This window comes from Delphinapterus leucas, chromosome 3 (genome assembly GCF_059928025.1).
Source record: "Delphinapterus leucas isolate spDelLeu-1000000601 "Yukka" chromosome 3, BTC_Dleu_Yukka2, whole genome shotgun sequence".
Taxonomy (NCBI): Eukaryota; Metazoa; Chordata; class Mammalia; order Artiodactyla; family Monodontidae; genus Delphinapterus; species Delphinapterus leucas.
The window spans coordinates 2,403,058-2,420,852 of NC_143131.1; the positions used below are offsets into that span (position 1 = coordinate 2,403,058).

At 64.4% G+C, this 17,795-nt stretch overlaps 1 protein-coding gene across 1 annotated transcript; it reads left to right on the forward strand.

Moving 5' to 3' along the window:
* The first annotated feature begins 930 nt into the window (after nucleotides 1-930).
* Nucleotides 931-17,683, forward strand: SLC6A19 (solute carrier family 6 member 19). Its single transcript, XM_022581260.2, has 12 exons — nucleotides 931-1,397; nucleotides 7,570-7,710; nucleotides 8,126-8,263; nucleotides 9,053-9,234; nucleotides 9,566-9,676; nucleotides 9,960-10,072; nucleotides 12,104-12,232; nucleotides 12,336-12,492; nucleotides 14,384-14,588; nucleotides 14,729-14,888; nucleotides 16,431-16,593; nucleotides 16,749-17,683. Exons 1-12 carry the CDS (start codon nucleotides 1,196-1,198, stop codon nucleotides 16,950-16,952), a joined length of 1,905 nt encoding a protein of 634 aa, XP_022436968.2. The 5' UTR covers nucleotides 931-1,195; the 3' UTR covers nucleotides 16,953-17,683.
* Nucleotides 17,684-17,795: the final 112 nt, after the last annotated feature.

Sequence of the window (17,795 nt, forward strand, 5' to 3'; positions counted from 1 at the left end):
ACAGACACTGACATGTCAAGTAGTGGGTGAGTGGGTGTCATACACGTTTATAAAACTGTATAGAACAATGAGAAAATTCCTGGTGTAAACTGTCCAATTTTCCTTACTATAAGCGTGTATTTGTTGTGTAATAAAAAGTTGCTATAGGGCAAATGTGAGTGAAGAGACAGGGAGAGGAGAGCACAGCTTGGAACGGGGGACCAGGCGATCAGCCAGGGAACTGAGTAAGCCGCACGTCCTGTCACAGGAGAGGATGCTCCTGTGGATGGGAGAGCAGGGCCACCCGCAGTCTGTGTCCCGCTCGAAGCGGGGGGATGGCCCCCTGGACACCCGGAGGGCGGCAGGGCCGGAGGAGCAGTAGGGGCCTTGGCCGGAGTGGGGGGCGAGGTGAGAGCTCACGGCAGGGCAGGCAGGGCCTGCAGGCTCGGGAGGCCTTTGCCCGTAGAGACACAGGAGCTGGTGGAGGGTTCCAGCTGGGAGGCGGGGGAGGGGCGGGGGAGGGGCGGAGGCGGCAGGGCAATGGCTCTGAGCCCCCAGGAGAGCCCGTGGGGATGAGGACCCAGCCTGGAGGCCCCACCTGAAGCAGCTCTGGGCACCGGGCGCCGGTGGCCCCGCTCTCTGAGGACCTATTTAGAGCCCAGAGCTCGGGCCGGGGGGGCCAGGCGGCACCGAGCTCAGTGTGGACAGGGCTGCGGGCTGCTGCCAGGACCCAGGGCTCCAGCTGGAAGGCGGTCAGGATGCCCCGCGTCCCCCCGCTGGCAGCGAGAGCTGGGGAAAGAGGGCCCCCTCCCTCCTCCGCAGGGGGGGCTGTGGCCGGTGGGCGGGGCTCCGAGGGTGCGGAGAGCCCGAGTCCTGCAGAGCCAGGCGGCTGTCCTACCATCGGGTCCCTCTTCCTGGAGAGTCCGGTGTGCGCGGTGGGGGTGGGGGTGGGCGAGGCTCACCTGAGCCGCTGCCTTGGCGTTTGCACAGGGGGAGGGGCCGGCAGCGCCAGGGAGCAGCCTGGAGGGTCCACGGCGCCTCTGTAGATAAGGCATTAACAGTCTGGTGGACTCGCCCTCCAGATCTGCTGACGCTTCCTTTCGGCCCAGGTGCTCGGGGTGAGGTGCCAAAGGTTCCCTATAAAGTGCTGGGGCTCCGGCCCGTGGCCACTTACCCTCTGCTCCGGCCGCGCCTGAGGGACCCACCTGCACCCGCCATGGTCAGGCTGCTGCTGCCCAACCCTGGCCTGGAGGCCCGGATCCCCACGCTGACTGAGCTGGAGAGCCTCGAGAAGCAGGAGAGCAGCTCCCGGCCCAAGTGGGACAACAAGGCTCAGTACATGCTCACCTGCGTGGGCTTCTGCGTTGGCCTGGGCAACGTGTGGCGCTTCCCCTACCTGTGCCAGAGCCATGGTGGAGGTAGGCGGGCGGGGCGGGCGACACCCACGCCTCCGCCCCAGGCCCCACTGTGGCCTGGGGGCCGGCAAGCCCCTCGGCTCCGGGCGCGCTGGGCTGGCACATCCAGGGCCTGCGCGTCAGGTGGGGGGCCCCCATGCTCCAGTACCCTGGAGCCCTGCCCTGTTCCCAGACCTGGTCTGACCCGGGGGTGGGGGTCAGGGAGGAGCCGGCCGCTCCTCAGGGGGAGCCCCCTCCTCTGAGTGTGGAAGGTGCTGGCCCAACGGGCAGTAACGCCAGCCCTTGGTGAGTCTACCATGTAGGCACCGGGCTGAGCCCTCCCTGTGTGTCACCTTCCATGCCGGCCTGGGGTAGGGGAACGGGACTCGGGGAGGAGGTCTGGGGCAGGTGCAGCGCTCGCGGGACGGCCGGCCTGATAGCTGGCCGGTCGGATGCTCTGGGGATGCTCCTGCTTCTGTGGGCTCTTGAGCGCCCTCCAGTGACCTGAGTCAGTTCTAACTCCGAGGAAGCTGCAGGCTCTCCCAGGCTTTGTGACATGAGTGCCCCCCAGAAGAGCAGACGTGGAGGTGGCCTCCCGGGGTCCCCGCAGTGCCACCCCCAAGGGCTCGAGCTCCTGAGTGTCTGCGAGGGTGTGTCCTCTGAGCCTCTGGTCCAGCCTGCGCTTCCCTCTGTGCCTGGGGCCCCAGGGAGCCTGCGAGGTCAGGACCCCCAGCCTGAGTCCGGCCTATTATTGCCTGGCTCTCAGCTGCTTCAGTGAGGCTGGTGCCCCCCCTCTGGAAGTTGCTGGTCACGGCCCCTGAGGGGCCGTCCTGGGGGAGGGTCCCAGCCTCGAGTCCAGCACAGGGACAGGAGGTGGGCAGGGAGGAAGGGCTGAATGCTCCCTCTGCAGGTAGGCCCCGGGCGGCTCGGGATGGACCCACTTTGTGGGTGGAGGCCAGGGGCTTGTCCCTGAGAAGAGGGGGCTGGGACCCCAGAGCCGGGCAGGGACGCCCGGGAGGACCACGCGGGCAGCAGCTGCAAGGTCTTCAGTGAGAGTGACAGAGCAGAGACGAAGACCTCAGACTCCCAGGGAGCCTAGGCCCTTGACTAGGAACAGCTCCCCGTGGGAAGTGGGGTTTCCGGGCGCAGCTGCACACGGGCCAGGAGCCCGAGGGGCAGCGCGAGAGCAGCCTGCAGACCCCGCTGACGGAGGCAGCTGGGCTCCCTCAGGCGGCCCCGCCCCTCCTCAGCTTGGGCGAGGGTGGAGGTCCAGCCCCTGGCACCCTGGGCGAGGCTGCCGCCCGCCCCGCCCCGGACAGGTCGGGACTCTGGTCCACCCGCTCCCCCCACCCCCGGGAGGGCCTGACCACAGTCCTCTGGGCCAGCTCACAGGTCAGGAGCTGGGCGTCCTGTCCTCCACACCCGGGAGACGATCCCTGAGGACAAGGCAGCGGGTGGCGGGGGACCCATCAGGGTGACGTTCCCGCCCCCGCAGAGCCAGCTAGGAGGGAGGGGGGTGGTTGTCCAGCTTGCGGATAAATGCCGCCTTTGAAGGTTTTTGACCTCCTCCCACCCTGACCGTCCGTTCTGGCTTGGTGAAAACTTACTATGTCTCCAGTTATTTCCAGGAGTTTTGGGTCATTCAAGAAGTAAACGATCTTTTACTTTACTTTAAGCTTTATATTATGAAAAAAAGTAAATACAGAAAAGTAGAGAAAGCCACAATAAAGACCCCCAGGCCCCTGATTCAGGCTTGAGCATTGGCAACGTGTTCCCGGTATTTGTTGCGTGTGTTGCCACGTGCAGGCCGAGCGGCTGCTGCACGACCCTGGGGGACCATGCAGTCACGGGCCTCTGGTTCTGGGTCTCCCGTGGGTCCCGGCATCTCCGCGAGCAGGGGGTGCGGGTGTGCAGCCGTCGCCTCCACCCTCCCGCGCGCTGGCCTGGCCTCTGCTTGCCTCTGCTCTGGGGTGAGTGTTTGCTGTCAGCAGAGAGCAGGGGTCTGTGACGCTGAAGGAGCTGTCCCCCTGCAGGCAGGCCCGTGGCCCCAGCCACAGAGGAGGATCTTGCTGGCCCAGAGCAGCCTGCTGGGCGGGCGGGTGTGGGAGCCCTGGCTGTCTCAGCTCCCTGGGGCTTGGGAAAAACCTGCTGCTTTTCTGGGCTTGGTGGGTGGGGGAAACTGGCACCTCTCCCCCACCGTCCGCACTGCTCCTCCCTCGACGCCTCAGGGTGGCCTCACTTCAGGAATCTCCTCCTTCGTCCTTTGTGCCCCTCCTTCCCAAGTCCCCGGTGAGCGTTCCGTGGGCTCCGCATGCGTGGTTATATGTCCAGCCGGCAGGCGGGCAGTGCACCTGCTACCTGTCCTCTGCTCTGACCAGGAGTCTGACATCGGGCGCCACGCTTGCATTCAGCTCCCTGGTCCCCACGCCGCACCCCGCCCTCCCCCGTGCCATCTGGGTCTCCAGGAGGTGGGCCCCCCCGGGGTGCCTGGATCGCCAGCCTCCACACCCTGGCTCTGTCCACTCCCTCTGCGATGGCCACCTCTGCCCGTCCAGCAGGCCCGGAGCACACATGGGCTCGGTGCTCCCGCAGGGGACAGGGCCCAGGCGAGGAGGGCAGAGCAGGGCACGCGGGAGTGCGGGGTCCCGGGTGGTCCCACTTCTGGGGTGGTGACCTCTAGGCCCTGGACAAACCCAGTCCTCCTCTCCGCCCCCAGGCCCTCCGGGCAGCTGCTGTGCCCGCGGGGCGGTGCCACGGGGCTCTGGCGTCCCCTGGCCTGGGGGACCTGGATGCCTTTCAGGGGTCCGCTCTGCCAGATGCTGACTGGGACCGCACAGACCAACAGGGTGGACCAGGCCCGGGGAGGGCAGGACCCACCCGCGTGACTTGGGCCCCTCCCACAGGCCGGCTCTGCGGCAGCCGAGCAGTTTCTCCCGGGCACTAAGTCCAGATCACGGGGCTGGCAGGGACGCAGGGCAGGCCCTGGGTGAGGGCGGGCACTGGTGTCATTTGGGGAAATGGCGGGGGGACCCACGGCCCCTCATGGGTGTCTGGGGAAGCGGGCAGTGCCCGGGGGAGGCTGGCCCTCAGCTGAGGCACCTGCTGCCCACCCCCAACACAAGCCCAGGCACGGGACCACCCCAAGTCCCCGGGCAAATCCTCGACACGGGAAGGGCAGCAGCCTCAGTTTCCACTTCGTTTTCCTCCTGGAAGCCGACTGAGGGTCTGCGATTATCCTTCATGATTAAACAAAAGTGAGGCGCCCCTGGGAGACTCCAAAGCTGAGAGGTACCCCGCACCTGAACCTGCGCCACGTGGGCCACCGCCAGGCCCTCTTCCGGCAGCTCCCTCCTCCCCCGTCTGGCTTCCTGATTTTCGGAGAGAAACTCCATGTCGTTATCCCGGGGCGGGGGTGGGGTGGGGTGGGGTGGTGTTTACGTCTCCTGCCCCCGCGTCTCTCTCTGCATGTGTGTCCCTCCGTGGGGGCCATCTCCGCCTCTGGGGACCTTTGGAACCATGCTGGGCACCGGGCACTTACGTGGCTTTCCTCCCTCACTGAGACCCACGGCCCTCCTTCCTCTTTCCCTCCGCCTCCTCCACACCTGCCCCCACAGAAGGGGAGCCCGTTTAAAAAGGGAAGATGCATATTCCCTGGAGCCTGAGTTTCTTGAGAGAAAAGAAGCCAAGAACCACACATCCCTGGAAAGAACAAGGTGCAGAGTGCCTGCCTCCTGCTGGTGCTGCCAGGGCTGGGGGAACTGGGCAGGCGGACTGCACAACATGGGCACACAGGAGGGCTCCCTGGCCCAGCCCACCTCTGGGGGTGCAGTGGACATGTGCTGGTCCCACCCTCCCATCCTCTTGAAGCTGAGCCTCTGGTCCCCGAGGAACTTGTGGGAGGGAGAGGTGCCAGGACCACAGGCAACAGGGGGGGCTTCCTGGAAGAAGTGCTATCCAAGCGAGGTTTTCAAGGATGAATAGGAGTTTCCAGATGGAGGTGAAGGGGCAGGGAGACTGGGGGTGGGGGGTGAGTAAAAGTGGCATCATGAGGGGAGGGGACGGGATTTGGAATCATGGGGTTGTTTTCTTCTTGGTAGTTCTGCCCAAAAGATTTTCAAATCAAGCTCCCAAGAAAACGTCAGAGAGACAAATCTTATTTCAACTTTACCTTCACTGACAGAGGGATCGCAGGAGTTCCTGCCCTGAGCCTACGGCTCCGGCCGTGTCCCCAGACCCAGGGCAGCTTCCCTCCCCTCCCTCAGGGGATCAGTCTGCTGGGCCTTCTTTTCCTGGGGTCTTTCCTCATGGTCACAGCCCACACCCCTTGCTTCCTGGCCCTCAGCCCCCTGGCAGCCATGGAACCGGAAGAAGCCTGTCCCTGGAGCCCCAGGTTGGGAGAGAGTCTTGCGGCCCATGGCCCCTCAGCGTCCTGGCGTGGAGAGCGAGGAAGGGCCACGGGGAGGGAGGAGGTGCCACTGGGCTCTGGGGCCTGTCCGCCCAACGTGAGGGCTCTGTGGAGGCAGACGGAGGAGGGAAAAAGAGAAAAGGCCAAGGGACTAACCCAGGAGCTAAAGGGAGAGCCGGGCTGGCAGAGGCTGTGGGCCCCCCGCCCCTCCGAGTCCCTCTCGACACACACACATGTGCACACAGACACACTCTCACACACCTGCACACGCACACACTGCGTGCACCCACACGTGCACGAGGACACACATCCATGTGCACGCTTACACCGAGTGTCCACATACACACGGACACGCCCACAGGCTCACACACACACACTCACATACCCGTGGGCACACACACTCAGACGCGTGTGAATGCGCACATGCACGCACTCACTGGCACACAGCGCCACGCCACTGAGGACCGCTAGCTCAGGCTGTGACACGCACGCTGACCGGGAGGCCAGTGTGGGGAGGTGGTGGCCTGGCTGGGGTCCGGGAGACGACGGGGCAGAAGTGGAGGGTTTGCGATATCTGGGGGAGAACAGAGAATGAGCGTGCCGGAGAAAGGGGCGGGGGCGGGGAGGACGAGGGGGAGAGGTGGGTGCAGGGAAGGCAGGGAGACGGGGGCTGCACAGACACTCCAGATGGGGTGTCACACCCAGGGTGAGGGGCAGACGCGGGGCACCCCCTCACTTGGTAGGTTCACAGCTGGACGCCGGCCACTTGGGGCGGAGAGGTAGTGCCACAGAGCGAGCATCCCAGGGCAGCCCCGGCGTCCTGGGAACCCAACCGCGCGACCCCATCATGCTGGACCTGGATCCGCTCGTAAGTCCTGAAGCAGTCGTGTGTTTCCAATTCTTATCGCCCAGTTTCGGCTTTGAGGTTCGTCCCGACTAATGGTGACGACCTTTGGTAACCACGATTGTGCTAATCTCGGCTGCGTTGCGCTCGGTGCGGTGCCAGGCCGTGTGCACCTGGAATTTCCCCCCTGTTTTCCCCAGAGCCCGGTTCAGGGTGTTGGGATCAGCTGGAGGGCCCGACCTGGATCAGGCCAGGGCGGCTGGTACAACCATGGCTTGGGGGCTGGGGGTGGTGGTGCTGAGGACGGAGCAGTGGCAAGGGGCACAGAAAGAAGGGGCGTCACTGTGGGCCGGGTAGCAGAGCCCAGTGGGAGCACATGCACCGTGAAAGCAGGTGTCACCACGTCCCCGTCCTTCATTTATGCTCGGCAGATGTTCACGGGACTCCTGGTCGGTGCCAGGCTGGACCCTGGTGCCCGTCAGGGAGCAGGGCCGGCAGGCGCTGCGTCTGGCTCCCGCACGTCCCCAGGGCAGGGTCTCTGAGCCTCAGATTGAGAAGCCCTCCTGCTAGATGTCTGGGTCAGCCTCTGAACCCCTGGCCTCTCCCCTCTGCCCTTCCCTACCTTTGTGTGAGGGTGCCACGTGTGTCCACACCCGCTGAGGGGCTCACCCTGGCACGTGCCCCTCCCTGGGCTCCACCTACACGTGGACACCGTCCCTCGTCCTCCGGGGGCTGTGGCACAGACAGCGTCCTGCAGGGATGGCAGACAAGGGTGAGCTGGCCCCCGTTAGGAGGTGGCGTGAGCCCCGCCCACAGCAACACCGCTGGCCGTCACCACGGGCATTGTCGACGGCGATATCCTTTGTGTTTGTGACAAACGCCTGTGAAGGTGGCCTGTGCAGTCCAGCGAGCTGCCCCCTGACTGCACGCCGCCCCTCCCTCTCCAGGGGCGTTTATGATCCCTTTCCTCATTCTGCTGGTCCTGGAGGGGATCCCCCTGCTGCACCTGGAGTTCGCCATAGGGCAGCGGCTGCGGAAGGGGAGCGTGGGCGTCTGGAGCTCCATTCACCCGGCCCTCAAGGGTGTAGGTGCGTGTCTGCACTCTGACTTGGGCGCCTGCCTGGGGTCCCGTGTTGGCAGCAAGCCCCACCCTGTCCTCCTTCCTTCCCTTCACGTTTCGGGGAGAGGAAGGTCCCAGGGCTCCACGGCCCCCACCCTGAGGCCTTTGCAAACCCTTCCTTAGAATCTCCTGGGGTGTGGCTGCAGGGTCCAGGCCACCAGGGGCTAACCGGGCAGCAGAGGACGTCCCGAGTCCCCAGGCGTGCAGGGCCTGGGAGGGGCAGACATGTGGGGAGAGCGGAGCACCCCACGGCCTGCCCAGAGCAGGGACCGGGAGGGACGCTGACCGCTGGGGGCTGCCCCCTGCTGTTTGGGGCCTCCGTCCACTCACACGCAGTGGGCCAGGAGGCTCCCCCCAGAGGTGACCTCCCCACCCCCCCTCAGGCATCGCATCCATGTTCGTGTCCTTCATGGTGGGTCTCTACTACAACACCATCATCGCCTGGGTTATGTGGTACTTCTTCAACTCCTTCCAGGACCCCCTGCCGTGGAGCCAGTGCCCACTCAACGCCAACCAGACAGGTGAGCCCTGAAGGGCCTGGGTGGGGGGGGGCGCCGGCCCACGAGCAGCCGCCCTCTGATTCTCCAAAGTTCGTGTGGTTGTAGCCCAAGTTTGGCAAAAACCGGAGCACAGAAAGGGGCGGGCCCTGCCCCCGTGGGCTCCCTGGGCGCACTGGGACCATTCAGGGCAACTTTCCCATCTCTGGGGATGGGGGCGGGGTGAGGGGAGGTCTGCCAGGATTAGACCATGCCCCCCTTGGCAGGGTCTCTCTGTGGTTCCGTGAGCCTGGGGGGCAATCAGGACCCTGGGACCCCGGGGCTCAGAGTGGCGAGAGTGTGTGAGGTTGAACAGAGCTGCCCGGTGTGGGCTCCGGCCTGGGACCGCCAAAGACTGGTGACCCCCTGAATGGCTGAGTGCAGTGGGGTGGGGGTGGGGGGAGAAGGCAGGCAGTCGAGGCCCTGTGTGCACGCCACATGTGTGCAAGAGTGTGTGCATGTGTGTGCCTGTACCTGGGTTTGCATGTGAGTTTACATACAAGTCTGTTTGGTGTGTGCATATGCTAACCATGTACACAAGTAGCACACGTGCACACGATCGCATGCAAGCGTGCTCATGTGTGCACACACCTGCTAGTACGTCGTGCGCATATTGTCTGTTGCGTGTGTCTGTGTGGGTGTGCACACACATGTGTATGGCTGGGCACAGGCGCACTGCACCCCTGGCATCAGTGCCCTGGGATCTGGGCCCGAGTTTCTTCCCTGGGGGTCCGTTTGCTCTGTGACCCACACTGACATGGGTGCCCATGCCAGGCTACGTGGAGGAGTGTGCCCGCAGCTCCTCCGTGGATTACTACTGGTACCGGGAGACCCTCAACGTCTCCACCTCCATCGACGACTCGGGCTCCGTGCAGTGGTGGATCCTGCTGTGCCTGACGTGCGCCTGGAGTGTGCTCTACGTGTGCACCATCCGCGGCATCGAGACCACCGGGAAGGTGCAGGGACAGCGGGCACTCCCGGGGGCGTTGGGGGGGGCCACGCCCAAGCTGCTGCCCCTTCACCAGCTCCGGGGGCCCAGCCCCTGCGTGCCCTCTGTCTGGGAGGGCTTTGCTGGTTGCCCAGGCCAGCGCCGCAGACTCGGTGCTGGACCAGATGGCTCTCAAGCACGTGTTTAGGAAGCCGAGTGTGGGAGGGACAGGGGCGTCCGTCTGGTTGGCAGAGCTAAACAGCAACCATGTTCACAACAGAACATAGAAGCCAGAGAGGGAGGCCGGGGCCCCTACCCCCGCTCTGGCCTCCTTTGTCCCACACCTGCCACCTCCCCAGGCCGTGTACGTCACGTCCACGCTGCCCTACGTCGTCCTGACCATCTTCCTGATCCGGGGCCTGACGCTGAAGGGAGCTTCCAGTGGCATTGTCTTCCTCTTCACGCCCAACGTGAGTCCCCGCCGGCCACCCGCTGGCCTGGGCACCGCAGCGCCTGCCTGGTCCCAGGGTCCCTGCATGTGGGCCGGGCCTGTGCGGGTCATGGGCCGGCTCAGCTGCGGCTCTGGGTGGAGGGCCATTAGCTGTCGCCTCGGGGCCGCTTTCCCTCTGACCGCCGACCGGTGGCCTCGGCCGCCACCTTGCCTCCAGGCTCCTGTCCCCCCGGGCGCCCCTCCTGTGTCTCCCACACCCCCGCATCAGCGGCGCACAGCCGACGGTGTCTGTTTGGCTGCAGGTCACGGAGTTGGCCAACCCAGTCACCTGGCTCGATGCAGGGGCCCAGGTCTTCTACTCCTTCTCGCTGGCCTTTGGGGGCCTCATCTCCTTCTCCAGCTACAACTCTGTCCAGTGAGTACGAGGGACAGAGGGTCCCGTGGGCGGCAGGGCTGTCACTCCACCAGGTGTTCCGGTGCTCGGAGCCTCGGTCTCCGCATCGGACCTGCCGTGAGCGTGAAGGGAAGGGACGCGCGCTCTCCAGAGGCGCCGGTCCGAGCCTCTTGGATTGCAGTCGGCTGGGCCGTGAGCAGGCGGGCGGGACCTGCTTACCCTTTGGCCTCCCTCCCCTTTGTGCCTTGGCCCTTGCGGCAGGGAGCGCTGCTGCTACCCCCTCCGTCCCCCACCCCTCGGCATCCCGCACCGTCCACCCCAGACCGACACCCACACAGAAAGTACCAGAACCCCCAGGGCCTCCAGGGGAGCGCAGCGGTGTCCGCTCATCTCATAAGCACTTACGGAGCGCCCGCCCCCGCCTCCCACGCGCCAGGACCCATGCTCCTGGGTCCCGCGTCCATGCGTCCGGCAGAGGCACACCAGCACGGTGAGCTTCTGTCAGGTCGCAGGCAATGAGAGACTCGGAGAAAAGGAAGAACCGAGCAGGGCGAGGAGTCTGGAGCCGGGGGCTGGGCCGGCTGGGCGTCAGAGCGGGCTGGGGCTCCAGAACACGTGAACACAGGCTCCGACGGCGGGTGGGTGCTGACTGTGGTCGCCCAGGCCGAGGGTGCCGTGAGGCCCAGCGGATTGGCGCGGGGGGGTGGGGGGTGGGGGGTAGTTGAGGGTGAAGATTCAGCTGCTCCCGGCCGCACACACCCGACCCCTTTAAAGCGCACAGTCCCGCGGCTTTTCGTGTGCTCACAGAGCCGTGCAACGATTGCCGCTGATCCCAGAATATTTTCAACCCCCGAGAGAAAGCCCGCGCCGCTCAGCAGCCAGCCCCTCGCCCTCCCAGGCCCCCGGACACTCAGCTGCTTTCTCCCCGGGGGTCAGCCCCTTCTGACATCTCACAGACGCGGCCTCCTCAGGCTCCGCCCTCTGTGTCTGGCTCCTCCCACTGAGCTTGAGGTCCTCGGGGTTCGTCCAGGCTGTCACGTGCGTCACTCTCCTTCCTTTCGTGGCTGAGTCGCCCTGAGGCCTGTGGACGGGCCACGCTGGGCTCCGTGTATCATCCCTCGGCCGTTGGGCATCTGGTTGTGTCCACTTTCCGGCTGCTGTGAATGTTTGCGTTCAAGCTCTGTGTGTGCCTGTTCTGGCTCCCCGTGGGTGTACCCCAAGGGGCAGGGCTGGTGGGCTGCAGGGCGGCTCGAGGTCTAAGCATTTGGGGAGCAGTTCTCCACTGCGGCGCCTCCACCTCACAGCCCCCCACAGGGCCGTGTGCGCAGCCCTGGTCTCTCCACACCCTCACCCACACCTGTCACTCTCAAATGTTTTGGTTCCGGCCGTCTTGGTGGGTGTGCCGTGGCATCTCACTGTGGTTTGATTTGCATTTCCCTGGGGGCTCCTGATGGAAGCGTCTGGAAGGATGGTGTTGTCAGCAGGGGGGAGGGGGGAGGTCAGTGGTCATGTGCTGAGCTGAGGGAGGCTTTGGGTGTCCAGGTGGAGGGGGGGAGTCCTCAGCCGTGAGGGCCTGCGGCCGGCAGAAGGGGTCCTTGGCAGGGGCAGGGGGGCAGGGAGGGGGGAGGGAAGGGGTCCCGGCCAGGGGGTGGGGGACACCTGGCCCACGCCGCCTCTTTGAAGCTTCTGTGGCTGGTGGGCTGTAAGGTCCAGGCTGTCCTGCCCGCGTGGGGCTGACGAGTCACCTCCTGAGCCCAGAGCAGACGCTGGCCCAACAGAGACTTGAACACAGGCATCTCCAGCTCCAGCTCTGGGGGTCCCCAGGGCTTTTGGGGGCACCGAGGGGCCACCAGGTCACAGCAGGGCTTGGGGACCGTCACCTGGCATCCGGGCGGGTTGTCCGAGAGCCCCCTCCCCCATCCATGCCCAGGGGCGGCTCAGCCTCTCAGGCTGGCCCGATGGCTCTGGCCGTCCCACTTGTGCCGGCGTGGGCCGGTCGGGTGTACACGGCGTCTCCGGGCCTGTGGTCACCGAAGCCGCTTTCGTCCGCAGCAACAACTGCGAGATGGATTCGGTCATTGTGTCTGTGATCAACGGCTTCACGTCCGTGTACGCGGCCACCGTGGTCTACTCCATCATCGGCTTCCGGGCCACCGAGCGCTTCGATGACTGCTTCAGCGCGTGAGTGGCTGGTTGGCGCCCTGGTGGCCGCTGCGTCCCCGCCCCTCGCCTCCGCCTCCAGGGAGCCCGCCCAGGGCTGGAGTCAGCCTCACTCTATTTCCAGGAACGTCTTGACACTCATCAATGGCTTCGACCTGCCCGAAGGCAACGTGACACAGGAGAACTTCGCTGAGATGCAGCAGTGGTGCAATGCCTCCAACCCCGCGGCCTACGCAGAGCTCAAGTTCCAGACATGCGACATGAACACCTTCCTCTCGGAGGTAGGCACCTTGGGCCGCGAGGCGGGGCAGCGGGCACCTTGGGTGGACACCAAGCTTCCCCCGGGAGCTCAGTTCTGACAGACCCGTCCCCCTGCCACGTGCCGGCCCACCCTGCCCCTCCTGCCCCTTGGGCGCCGGGTCTAGGGCACCAGCGTCTGCTGGGCCACGAGCCCCAAGTGTGAGGCCCCGAGATGCAGAGGCAGGGACCCAAGGGCCTCCATGGGCCTGACCTCTCCATGGCCTCAGGTCAAACACACAGAAACACCCCGTGGTCCATTTTTACTTTAATTTCTTCTGCAAAAAGGGCAGAGTCATTATAACTGTACTTTTTTTTTTTTTTTTTTTTTTTTTGCGGTACGTGGGCCTCTCACTGCTGCGGCCTCTCCCGTTGCGGAGCACAGGCCCCAGACGCGCAGGCTCAGCGGCCATGGCTCACGGGCCCAGCCGCTCCACGGCATGTGGGATCTTCCCGGACCGGGGCACGAACCCGCGTCCCCTGCATCGGCAGGCGGACCCCCAACTACTGCGCCACCAGGGAAGCCCATAACTATACTTTTGAAATCACTCGACAGCTGGTGGCTGTCACGGTGCTGGGAAACCCTCGCCTGACGCACAAACGCTTTGAACACCAACTCCAAGATTAGTGATGTTTCGTTCTGTGATGCTCATGGGCCAACATTTACTAATTTTGTTTTTGCAATTTTCTTATTTGGAGCCACCCGACATTTCAGGGCATGTGGAGCATTGTGAGGGCCTGGCACTGTTTCTCCGGCGACAGCACAATCTCGCCAGGAGTGGACACAGAGCAGAGGGCCCTCCCTGCCTGGCTCTCCCCTGGGAGCCCCGGGTGAGAGGGACGGAGTCACAGTGACCCCCCCTCCCCCGCCAAGAGACTGAATTTCCTTTCTTTTTAAAAAGCAACCTTATCGAGGTGTCAGTTCTCACCTGGAAGCTCTCCCGTGTCCCGCGCAGTTTGCAGGGTTTTAGTAAGTTTACGCTGTAAGTTCACGCAGTCCCGCACCCTGGACGTCCTCCGTCAGCAGAGCTCCTGCCCCCCTCCCCACGCCCCGGGCAGCGCAGACGTGCTTTTGTCTTTTCCACGGGGTCTGGGCTCTTAGACCCCCGGACACGCTCCTCCGCAGTGTGGGCACCAGGCCGCTGGTGACGACGCCCCTCAGCCTCCCACTCTTCTGCGTGGAGCTGAGTCCTTGTGTCCTGGGCCCTGGTGTAAATGCTGCTGCGCTGCCTTGGGCCCCGGCTTCTGATGGGATCCCGGCCCTGCGTGAGTCCTGCGGGGGCTGCCAGCTCCCCGCTCAGTCCCTCCGAGCTCAGGTTTCTCTGAGGAGGTTCTACCCCCGGGAACCCTGGCCCCCAAGAGGGTCAGCTCCTGCCTGAGGCCTCACTGACCTGTGTGGGCCGCGTGTGGCCGCACAGGACCACCCACCCCGGGCAGAGCGTGGTCATTACGTGCCCGCGGGCCCGTCCTTGGTGCTGCCTGCCCCGTCGGCTGCTCTGACCGCTGGCGGGCGCACGTCCAGGGTGTCTGCTTTGGGGACTCGCGCTCGGGCCCATTGAAGTCGTTTAGTGCTCTGGCCCCAGACGTAGGGGGTGGTGGTGCCCATCAGTGAGCAGATGGCCGTCCGTGTGCATCTGCCGAGTGTCTGTCCGGCCGCACGGGGCCCCGACCACTGCTGGACAATGTGATCCACTTCCCGGTCGCGAAACTAGTTCAGCTTTTTAAAATACGCTTAGGGCTAAAAGACAAGATCTGGTCGTTTCCCAGAATGGCTCCCATCAGCCATATTTGCGTGGTGCTGGCTTGGCAGGCGGAGGGCCGTCTGACGACAGGGCCAGCCTGGCCCCTGGGTGACGCGCCTGCCGCACCCTGCAGGGCGTGGAGGGCACCGGGCTGGCGTTCATCGTGTTCACCGAGGCCATCACCAGGATGCCGGCGGCCCCGCTCTGGTCCGTGCTCTTCTTTACCATGCTATTCTGTCTGGGCCTGTCGTCCATGTTCGGGAACATGGAGGGTGTGGTGGTGCCCCTGCAGGACCTCAACGTCATCCCCAAAAACTGGCCCAAGGAGCTGCTTACAGGTAGGCCGGACCGGGGCCGGGGCCGTGAGGGCAGGGCTGGGAGGACCGGCTCCGGGGGTCTCGGCCGTGGTGCAGATGTGGGACCTGGGTCCCCGGCGGCCCGCTCTGCCCGGCGACAATGGCCCTGCTGCGCCCCACAGGCCTCATCTGCTTGGGGACGTACCTCCTCGCCTTAATTTTCACGCTGAACTCCGGCCAGTACTGGCTGTCCCTGCTGGACAGGTACGCGGGCTCCATCCCCCTGCTCACCGTTGCCTTCTTCGAGATGTTCTCCGTCGTCTACGTGTACGGCATAGACAGGTAAGAGGGAAGGCGAAGGACCATCTCTAATGGCCAGGGGACATTCCCATCACGGGACAAGGGGATGCGTTCGGGGCAGGACAAGGGGCGGCAGGCCCGCGAAGACACAGGACCAAGCCTGCATCTCCCTTCCGGCCCGGCATGGTGTAGGCAGGGGCCTGGCCCTGGGAGGGTGACAGGGAGAGAAGAGGGGTCCCGCATGCACGCAAACCGTACCCCGTCCAGCTTCCAGATGCTCCCAGGCCCCAGGATAAGCGCTGGCAGCAGCGGAAGGAGATAGCACAGTCTCGGGGTGGGTGAGAGAAGCCAGGGCGGGTGCACAGGCAGGCCGCTTGCTGCGGGTGGAGGGGCTTCCCCAGCACCCCACCTGTGGGGAGGGAGCTGGGTGCTTTATTCCAGCTTGGGCTGCCCAGCCAGGGCTGCTCCCTGGGGTCTGGGGAGGGCTTCTCAGGCAAAGAAAGGCAGACAAGTGTGGCCTGGTCAGCCATCCCTTGGCCCGCCGTTCAGGGCATCGGGGATCGGTGGGGACCCAGAAGACGGTCCCTGGGCTCTTAGTAGTAGCTGGACTCACCACAGCTCCAGAAATAATCTGCTGGAAACCCATAGAGGGAGCCACCTTGGGCCCCCTTCCCTGCACCACCAAGAGCACGCGCGTGTGTAAGGACACACGTGCAGGGGGTTCACTCGCAACACAACTTGAACCAGCCTGGTGGCGCCGTGGGGAGACTGAGGCGCACTTGGGAGACCTGCTGTGTGTAGCATCAGCAGACGTCAGGGAGGGATGTGCGGATGGAAAGGTACGGATGTCACCGCATGTGTGATGCTGGCCTTGCAGCAGGTGTGAAACTGTCTGAGAGAGCACATCCCTCTGTGAACAGCCGGAAGGCTGTTGAAGTCAGACACTGGCCCCGGGCAGCTACCCTGTATCGCTTGCCTCGGGAAGGACGGGCCGAGCGGAAGCGTCCGGTCACGGGGCTCCTGAGCCCCACGGGGACAAGGCCTGGGCGCCTGCGCTTCTCCAGCAGCATCCTCTGTGTTCGCCGGGCCCTGGACGGCTCACGTTTACGCTCTGCCCACTTTGTTCTGATTTCTGCAGACGACAAACGCATCTGTGCAGAAGGGTATTGGGCACAGGACAGGGGGAGATGGTGAGGTTCTCCGAGGTCAGGGCTGCTGCCGTGCCAAGGAGGCTGAGGCAGAGGCTTCGACGGCTTCCCTCCTCCATCCCCAGAAGTTCCGGCGCCTCCTTTGCATCAGTGCCTGCCCGGGGCCACCTCTGACACGAGTCCACAGTCCAGCTGGGCAGTGGCACCATGGGGCGGCGGGGGTTCTCAGAGGCTACAGGTCGGCTTCTGCTGTGCCCACGGTGGTCTTCCTCGGGGAGGCGCATCTTTGCCCAGAAGGATGTGACGGGTCAGCGTGCGGCATGGCAGGACTGGGACCGTCTGTCTGGGGGTGGAGAGGCTGCCCGCCCTCTGCCGTCTTGGGATTAAAGGTGTCTCAGTGTGCACTGGTGACAGCCCCCTCGGTCTCTGCTTCCAGGTTCAACAGGGACATCGAGTTCATGATCGGCCACAAGCCCAACATCTTCTGGCAGGTCACGTGGAGGGTGGTGAGCCCCCTGCTCATGCTGACCATCTTCCTGTTCTTCCTCGTGATCAGTGTCAACGAGGAGCTCGTGTACAGCGTCTGGAACCCGGCCTACGTGAGCCCTGGGCCTCCGGGGTGGGGCTGGGGGCCGGCTCCCCCTCCCTTCAGCCTGGAGGCCAGGAGGGAGTCACACGGGGAAGAGGGCACTTCGCCCCGAGGGAGGCCCCGGCTGCCTCGTCTGCTCACCCCAAGGTCGCTCTCTCTCTCCAGGAGGAATTTCCCAAATCCCAGAAAGTGAAGTACCCGAACTGGGTGTACGGCGTGGTGGTCATCGTGGCCGGGGTGCCCTGCCTAGCCATCCCTGGCTTTGCCATCTACAAGCTCATCAGGAACCGCTTCCAGAGGGCAGGGGACCAGCAGGGGCTGGTTGGTGCGCAGTCCACGGTCTCGGTGAACGGGGACGTGAAGTCTTGAGCGGCCCCGCCCACAGCACGGGGGGTGGTGTCAGAGGAGAGGGTGGGCTGCACGTGCGTGCGTGTGTGAGCGTGTGTGTGTGCACGTGTGAGTGTATATACGTACGTGCACGAGAGTGTTTGCATATGCGTGGATGCTGTGTGAGTGTGCACGTGTGTGAGCGTGTGTGTACATTGCAAGTGTACAAGTATAAAAGTGTGTACACAGTGTGTGGGTGTGTGCCTACATAGGTAGGCACATAGGTGCCACATACATAGGTATGTGTGTATGGGTGAGTGTATATACATGTGCAAGGTTATGTGTGCGTGTGTCAGTGTATGTAAGCATGTGTGCACAAAAGGAGACAGTCAGGACCCTCCCGGTGCGGGTATACGCACATGTGAGTGTGTATGCACATACATGTGTGTGTGTGCTTGTACGCGTATGTGTGAGCAGGTGCATACGTGGGTCGGCACGTGAATGTACTCGCACGTGTGTGTGTGCACGTGCGTGCGTCTACGCACCGTGCACACGTGTATTCGTGCATACGTGCATATGTATGTGTGTGCACAGCTGTGTGTGTCTGTGTGTAGGCATGCACACCTATGGCTATGTGTGTACACACGCATGTTGCCCTGCAGCACACATGCCTGCCAGGTGAGGCCAGCGGCCCAGGAGCAGACTGGTGGTCCCCCTGCCCTGCCCGCACTCCCAGGGAGAGTCAGAGCTGCAGCGGGGGTGCGCCTGCTGGGTGTGTCCTGCTCACCTCAGCCCCTAGGAACATAATCTCGTTGCCCCCCCCATTCCCCTCGCTGTCACCTCCTAAGCTCGGGACTCGCGAGGTGAGGTCGGGGCCTTTACCTC

What these genes read in the sequence shown, in the direction of transcription:
- SLC6A19 (XM_022581260.2), top strand. Translation starts at nt 1,196, where the DNA reads ATGGTCAGGCTGCTGCTGCCCAACCCTGGCCTGGAGGCCCGGATCCCC. An exon ending in GCATCGAGACCACCGGGAAG is followed by an intron (nt 9,235 to 9,565) that starts GTGCAGGGACAG and finishes CCACCTCCCCAG; the next exon opens with GCCGTGTACGTCACGTCCAC. An exon ending in GCGTCTGGAACCCGGCCTAC is followed by an intron (nt 16,594 to 16,748) that starts GTGAGCCCTGGG and finishes CTCTCTCTCCAG; the next exon opens with GAGGAATTTCCCAAATCCCA.